Source organism: Vanacampus margaritifer, chromosome 11 (genome assembly GCF_051991255.1).
Source record: "Vanacampus margaritifer isolate UIUO_Vmar chromosome 11, RoL_Vmar_1.0, whole genome shotgun sequence".
Classification (NCBI taxonomy): domain Eukaryota; kingdom Metazoa; phylum Chordata; class Actinopteri; order Syngnathiformes; family Syngnathidae; genus Vanacampus; species Vanacampus margaritifer.
The window spans coordinates 21,187,626-21,195,825 of record NC_135442.1 but is presented as its reverse complement, the minus strand read 5'-3'; the positions used below and the strand labels follow the sequence as shown (position 1 = coordinate 21,195,825).

The 8,200-nt window shown below is 39.7% G+C and overlaps 1 protein-coding gene across 1 annotated transcript in view; it reads right to left on the bottom strand.

Moving 5' to 3' along the window:
- Positions 1 to 8,200, bottom strand: part of man1a2 (mannosidase, alpha, class 1A, member 2) — a 71,202-nt gene continuing 63,002 nt past the window's right edge. The window contains exons 10-14 of the mRNA XM_077579607.1: positions 7,449 to 7,564; positions 6,869 to 7,088; positions 3,264 to 3,436; positions 1,898 to 2,013; positions 1 to 1,823 (exon numbers count right to left, since the gene is read on the bottom strand). Of these exons, the coding sequence (XP_077435733.1) occupies positions 1,688 to 1,823; positions 1,898 to 2,013; positions 3,264 to 3,436; positions 6,869 to 7,088; positions 7,449 to 7,564 (761 nt within the window). The 3' untranslated portion in view covers positions 1 to 1,687. The remainder of the gene's footprint in view (positions 1,824 to 1,897; positions 2,014 to 3,263; positions 3,437 to 6,868; positions 7,089 to 7,448; positions 7,565 to 8,200) is intronic.

Genomic DNA, 8,200 nt, shown 5'->3' with positions numbered 1-8,200 from the left:
TCACTTGTAGCAACAACTTTATTGAATTTGTGTCGGGCTTTTAAACATATTTACACATACTTTTTCTTAGTAGTTAAGTAAAAATACAGATAGAGAGCACAGTCACTCATTGGCTGGCTCGCTCTGGCCACATGGTTGATGAGATTCTGAAAGCGATGATGAGCGAGAGAGGAAAGTGACATAATAAAAACCATGTATGCATATTATCTGGCCCAAACTGATGCACTTCCCCCAAATCAACAAATTAAATAACAATAATTTAACAAAAAAAAACTCAAAACATCTGGGGATTTCCATTGAAAAGCGACAATGTGTAGTCTCACATTCACACTCACGTTCAGCATATTCCATTCGCATTTTAATTGTAATGCGTCATTTCAGTCCTGCGTCAACCTTTCACTTCACAGTTCTTACTTTTTAAGAAAGAAAAAAAAGATTCACAATGTCTTAAAGTAAGAGAGCATAATGGCACAACTGCGTCACATTAGACGATAAGGCTTTATTAAGCAATCAAATGATTTAAAACAGCAAATAAAATAAAAAGAAAAGTGCAATTCAGGACTGCATACAGTCCTGGACTGCATCATTGAGTTTGTTTAAACTCAATTAGGGCTGAAACCAGCAATTATTTTAATAACGAATGAAGCCGTAGATTATTTTGTCAATTCATTGATGAATCTGATAAAAAATAAAATATGTTTTAATTTCCATCATTATCTTCATAACCAGGACATTGTTTCAAAATGACTACAAAAATGCACAAATAGTTACTGGTTTGGTCCATACATGTAGGAAAATAAGCAAAACTGTTTATCATTGTTTTCCGAAGTGAAAACAAATGTTTTATTTTGATTCAACACAAAGATAAGTGCGTTCATGGAGGACTACAGAAATCTGAGAATATTTACTGTCAGGAGGATGAAATTCGGAATATTGGGATAATTGTATATTAAGTGAGTAATCGATTATCCAAATACCGCAAATAATTTTCTTGGCGCAAAAGAAATTTATGCCGTGAGAGGAAGGCAGGACTTGTGAACAAGCCAACTTAATCGATTGAACACAACATTCAGGAAAAGATGGGGATCCACACCACAGGACTGCAAATTAGATTAACTTCATTTCAGAACGCTGATGATAACATTAGGTTGATGGATAAAATAATAAAAAAAGGCAGGAGGTGACAGAAGTATATTTAACGATGAATGAAGGCAGCGGCCAAAGAGTCCTCAACATCAGTTTTGCAAAAGATGAAACCAGAGGTGAAAAAAGAGAAGATTAAAAAAACAAAGAGCGGGAAGTGTAAGAAAAAAGCAGCATCCAATCATAGCGTAGCAGCAGAGTTTTTTTTCTTTTTTTCCCTCCATTTGGGGGTGGTGATATTTTTAAGCTGGAACAATGATAAAGCACGTCCAACTGCCGCTCTGTTGTCCGCTCTGAAGGATCCTCACCTGCCCAAAAAAGAAAATGGTGGCATGAAAACAATAGTTTCCATTTAACTGGTGTGTCCCCATTCAAGAGAGAAAGATAAAGAGTTTGGTCAAACAAACACCAAACATTAGAACAAAAACTAAATTGTCCGCTCTGGAGCAGCACAGTTTTCAGCTCCGATATGGTCCACGTCTGAAGAACCTGATCAAAGTCAGTCCAGTGTTTGTTGCTGGGGGGAGGGGGTGTTTTGGGCCCTTCACAGCTGCACCGGCTCGCTGCCCGGCAGGGTGATGTTGCCAAGGTGGAGCACAGGAAGTGGATGGGCCTCAGTGTTGAAGACCCAACTTTCCAACGGCATGAGGTCATCGCTTGAGAACAGCAGGTACAGATACCTACAAATGACGATAAAATGACGATACAGCGCCACCTGCTGCTCTGGCATGCACTCAACAGTCAACAAGCTTACTTGAGCGTCTCGGCCAGAAAGAAGCTCTGCTGCACGTCATCGTAGGTCGGGTTCGAAGAGTAGACGTCCTTCACGCCAGAGAAGCCGCCGCTCACCCTGCAGTATTTGTCAATGGCCTGAAGGGGTCGGTAGAGAAGACATTTACTCCCTTAATGGTTCCAAAATATACATTTTGTGGTACAAGAGAGATTCAGCAGACTGCTGCCAATAATGCATACAGGGTTCTAACAATTAAAGGGACAATGCGACCAGGACGGCCCATTTTTTTCAATCCAAAATTGTATGTATTTTTTTTTTTTAAATCAGGAAATTACCAACTAGCAAGAGTCTAGCGTATGTTATTCTGTTGTCCCTAAGCGTCCTTTAAGCTGTTTAATGACACCGTAGTTGGAGTTAACTGTAAAACTAAACACACAACGTTAATAATTACATCCACTGTATATTTAAGTACAAAACATGCTTCGTTTTTAAAAACATCCCTAGCCTAGTGCTAATGCTAAAAGCGAAGGGAGGATCCCATTCAAATGCTAACAGGAAGTTAGCATCGATTTTGGGAGTATTTTTCCTACAAATAACAAATATCCAAACACAAATCTTGTGGGAACACATGCCCACAGTTGATATATCACTACCCAAAGGCACAAATTCTTCACAATGTATGGAAAAACTAGTTATTTTAATAGAATTCAATTGTAACTTTCTTCTGTACTCACTTTAAGTGTGTACGCCATGGATGCACGGCACCACACTAGCCCCAAGACGCCAAAACGCACAGGAACAGTCAGTATTTGTTCTTACTGTTTTTCAGTTGCTATTATTTTAGTTTATTCTATTCTTATTTCACTTTCTTATTGTTTTATTTTGTCATTGTCCTTTTAAGTTATATTTAAAGTTGATATTTCAAGGATTCAAAGACTTTCTCAAAATTCAAGGATGCAAACATCCAAGGATTTTTTTTGTCTTAACATTAACACACATTTCCAGTTGACATGGCACGAAATACCAGGTTAGCCCAGTAAATCCCAAGACTTGTGAAAATAACACAAGATAAATAATATATAAAATAAAAGGTTAATATTTACAAGAATGGTTTTATTATTGACACATAAATCTATAAAATAACCTTGTATACTTCATGAAATTTGTTGATAAGGTCATACTATGGACTTGTCATTCAAAGCAGAGAATCATAATCACCAAAGTCTGTGCGTAAGTGACACCCATTGAAAATGAATTTATACATTAAATATTGTTAAATAATCATCAGATTAATCTGTAATCTGTATTTTTTTTCTGCCAAAAATCTGTATCGGCCTAAAAAAATGCATATCGGTGCGGCCCTAATTTTTATGCGCATGAGAGGTACCTGTGCTGCTTCCCAGCCCCACTGGCGGTACTTGGGGTCGTGGGTAAACCGCCACATGTACCAGTAGGTTTCGATGACCTCGGGCCGCAGGATGTAGTACTTCTCGTTCTGCCGCACAGCCACTGCCTCCAGGCCACTATCGAACTTGAAGGCCTCGGGGCCAAGCTTCACCACTGGAGGGAAACAGATGATCATTGTCTAATTTGAAAGTTTCTCACTTTCAGAAATCATATGTAAAGGGCAACCTTGAGTACATGTTGGAAGTGAAAAAGTTACTTTATAAGTCATACCAAAACATCAGCCGTTTAAACATCATCTTTGGACCATAGGAACAATTGTCTTTTGTTTCAGGGTACTTTTAGCACTTGCTGAGGTGAGGCAGGGGCGAGTACTTTTGAGAGCTACTGGAAACTCTTAAGTGACTGCAAGCAGAACTACAAGTACTTTACTTTTTTATTAATTTTTTTATTTAATGTTTATTTATCCAGGTAAGAACCGATTTTCATTTGCAATGCCTACCATAGACCAAGTATGTGTAATTGTAGTTAAAAAAAATTTTATTTGATCAAATTATTAAAATATTATTTACTCAAGTAAATAATGTCAAACTGTCATGTAAACTTTGTCATTTCACAAAACTATTGTGCTTATGAAAGTTGTTAAAATTGCGTTGCGGAGTTTGTCACTTTTGTACTCACGTCTGCCACCTCTGGCCTAAAGCATAACTGCAGCCTCTGTGCCAAGCTTGTGCATGGTGGGTATGCAAGGATGTGCGCTCGAGTAAACTAACACACCCCCCCCCCCCCCATTTTCTTGGAGTCTGAGCTGGAGTTTGGGCAGCGCTCAATGCCGGCCTCTTGCCTTTTCAGTTTCGATCCCAACTGCGTCATACACTGTCTAACACTACATGTCCATGGGGACGAGCATGATGCAGGCATGAAAACGGGTCAGGGGTGGACAAAGGTGAGAAGGAGTTGGACCAACATTTTGGCCATTAATATCAAATAAATGTTAATATATTTAACAATAAAATAGTATAAAAAAAATAATATATATATACAGTATATAACTTTCACTGTAACAGTCATTTTTCATTAAATAAAATCAAAGTCAGAGTCATGACGTTTTACTATATGTTAGATTTTCTGACAAATAATAAAACATAATGGATTTAAAACACATGAGTCAGAGTGGATGGAGTAAAAAAAATCTATATATAATATTAATAAAGTACAAATAATACCATAAATTAATATTACAAATAAAATGAGAAGCAAAGTTATTTACAATAAACAACATAAAGAACAAAATTAAGCAGTAATACAAGAACAGACGATAAATCATTGTATTTGTGTTATTTTGTTTCCTTGTGCAGTGTTTTTTCAAGAACGTGCGCCTGCCGCACTTAGCGCGATGAATTCGATCCCAACTTGGAGTTAAATCTCGCAAAAAATGACAGTTGGAAGAGGACATGAACGACAGAATAATTGGGCCTCGGGAGCAAACTCAATGTAGACTGTATCCAACGCGGTACGTAATGTTTGCTAGTGCTGCAAGTTGGCCACACGATTTTGCAGTTTTATCGTTACCCATGCAATTATAACTATGGTATAAGTAATATAATGTAACGATGGTAAAGCCACACACCTTATAACATGATTCAAATCGGTGGGTGAAGACAGACATAGTGTGGTCCGCGCCGAGGAGAGGCAGGCGTCACGGCTGGCGGTGCGAGTCACATTTGGTGAGCCGAAAGCGGGACTTCCCAGCCGCCGCTCGGCCTCAGCACCAAAAAGTCAAGCAAAGCATGCTAAAAACCGCAAAGCTTCACTCGTTTGGCTTGCCGGCAGTCAAATCTTGCTTGCTTAACCCAAATCCAAAACCCGGAAATGCATTTTAGCGTAGCGTGAATAAAATCTAGCGTGAGTGGGTGACGTCAGTCAGCTGAGTTGTGCGTACACTGCTGCGTTTAAGTGCGCCATAGAAAATTACTAACACATCTACTCCCAGATAGTCACAATTTAAGACACGCTTCGGAACATGGCACCGTTTGATTTAACGTATCGGTGCCATCTTTGGTACCCATCCCACCCGGAGTACTCTCTAGTTATCCACAACCCCCCCGAAACATTTTCTCATCGGATATGCACGATTCACGTAAGTGACCTATTTTGGATTCAAAATGGCGAATTTCGCCGAAAGGTGAGGGATTTTCATGCCTGATGATGTCACTCCCTCCTTACTGTCCAACCTAGCATACAAGTCATAATTGTTTGGCCTTTGCCACTTCTACTTTCACCCTACGCTGCATTTCCCTGTTTGTTTACAATAAGTGCTATGTTATGTTATGTGGGTGGCAAAAGATCAATGACTTGAACTGAAAACATGACAAAAACGTATTGGTTTTGGGGTTTCCCTGCCTAATATTCCCCCAAGTTTTTTCTTCTTGTTTCTGTTAAAAAAAACAACTCTAATTTCTATTTAAGGGTGTATTCAAACCAGAAAAGTACTTTAGTCCGCTTGTTTGGTCTGGACCAAAGCAGACTTTTTTTCCCGTTTGGTGCGGTTCATATTCACACTGTGTTTTTTTGCAAGTCTTGCGTAATCACGTCGACCCGCGTGACGATCTGTGCTCCCATTGGACAAAAATGACGAGGGCTGAACGCATGACCAAACACAGAAATAGAGGAAAACATGAAATTCCGACTTGCTGCATTACTGCTCTGCATATTTGTGGCGTTATTAGATGCAAGATATTTGCGAGCGTCAATGGCAGCTCATTCAACGGAGGTTCTAACTTTGGCATCGATTGCGTGCAGTAACCGGGGGAGAAGTTACGCTCCGCGTGCCCACCACAACATGCTGAGAGCAGCGTGGCTAAACAGAATATGGATGATTATGAATGAATTTAGCACAATATTCACTACCGGCCGGGCAATATTTCCCCCCGCGATGATTGGTTACGGTGGCTTCTTAAGGTAAAAAAGGATCATATATCCTTCAGTTGGAGCGGATCAGTCGTGGTTTGTATTAAGACTGTGAAGCGAACCGTACCAAGTGCGTTTGGAAGCGGTCCGAGACGACCTCAAAAAGTGGGTCTCGTCGGCTTCTTTGGTCCGCACCAGGATTCGTTAGTGTGTATTCAGACCTTCACAAAAGGTCCGGATCAGCGTGGTCCGTTTAAAGCGGACCAAACAGTGCAGGTCTGAATACACCCCCCCCCAAAAAAAATCGAAATTAATCAAGTGGAACCTAGAGGTGAGGAGGAGAAATTGAGTGGATGTTGTAAATAGATAGTGAGACTACCCATTGGAGTAATGGCTCCTTTTAAACACACCGACTAGTAACCAAACCTTAATCATGAGGTTTGTGGAAGGCATTTTCTCATACATAAGAATAAAATTAGGGATGTCGCAATTAAATTTTTTACACCTGAGTCCAAGTCACTGAGTCCCGATGCGATACCTCGGGAAAAGTAAAGGATTTTACTTTCGTTATTAAAGCACAATGTAAACTGTGCACTTAAGTGTTGGTCACGATTATCTTTTTTAGGTGGTACTTGGTGTAAAATGTTTTATAACCACTGCTGTATTGGCATCGCTTACCTGTCCTATCGTAAGACTCGTGGCAGGTGTGCGCGATCTCTGCGCCCAGTTGCAGCCAGTGGCCCGCCTTGTCGTCGGGCGAGCCGTCTGCACCCAGCGCAAACATGCCGCCGGCAAAGCACGCCAGATGTCCCATCTTCCTCTCCAGGTGGCCGTTCTTCCACTCACCAATAAAGGTAAGGCCACCGTTGGACTTGCGGATCAGGTGTCGCTCGATTGCCTGTAGGGGGACATTTTGAATTTATATTTGTATATCATGCTGAGAAATGTTCCTCAGATCTTGACTTTGTGTAGGGCGCCAACATATCTGGAACAGAGCTCAGAATGATGAGGACAGTTGTGCAACAATATTGTTAATCAGAACTGAACATATTTGATAATTTCTTCACAAAATTTTAACATATTTTGACTGTGAATTGACCTTTCGCAAACATGATGTGGACAAAGTGATACTGTGTGAATACTTTTGGGTGCACTGTAGCTACTTTTAACAACTTCCATAGCTACACTAACAGTAACAGATTGTAACAGGTGAGAGCAACTTTGCAGACATGCTAACGTGACATCATGTGAATCGTACCTCAATGGCGTTGTCGTATGTCTTGCGCGCTTCTGTGTCCGTTTTGTCCGACATGAGCCATGCCTTCAGCAGGTATTCGTAAAAGCTGTCCCCCAGCCCGCCAACAGAGGTGTGATCTGTCGACAGCAAAACATATTTTGATTTAGAGATGCCCTTCCAAGCTCGCCTTTCACTGTAATTGTGCTTTGAATTAAATCAACCAATTGCTAAGACAGCGAAAATATATTTTTTGTAAACACTTGCATAAAGATTAACAATGCAACAAACTAGATAACTTACATGTTGCTCTTTGTGTTTTATTATTCTAATGTTAAGCTATTAACAGTGGCTATTTGATTTACACTCATGTGACCATTAACCTTATTTGCTCCCAAAAACGTTCTCTTTTAAATGTTTTAAGTGTCCTAAAGACGTATTTATATGTGTTTGTGTTTTTTTTATGCTAGAGCATACAGAAGGCTTTGATGCAACCTCTCAACTGCAAAGAACGGTTGAAGAAATGGTAGTTATTACAAAACGGCCAGCAGGTGGCAGCAGAACATAGGAAATGAATCAGGGCCATGTTGAAAAAAAACCTAAAATACTCTTCTAAATAGATTTGTAAATAATGATGAAACTTAGCTATATTCTAATGCTAATTGCTGCAAAATGGAAACCGATAGAAATATACTTTTTTTTTTCCTGACGATAGAAGAGACTTTAATCTTTGTTTTGGGAGGTTTCTTGTTTTTATAGCAATACAACACAATATT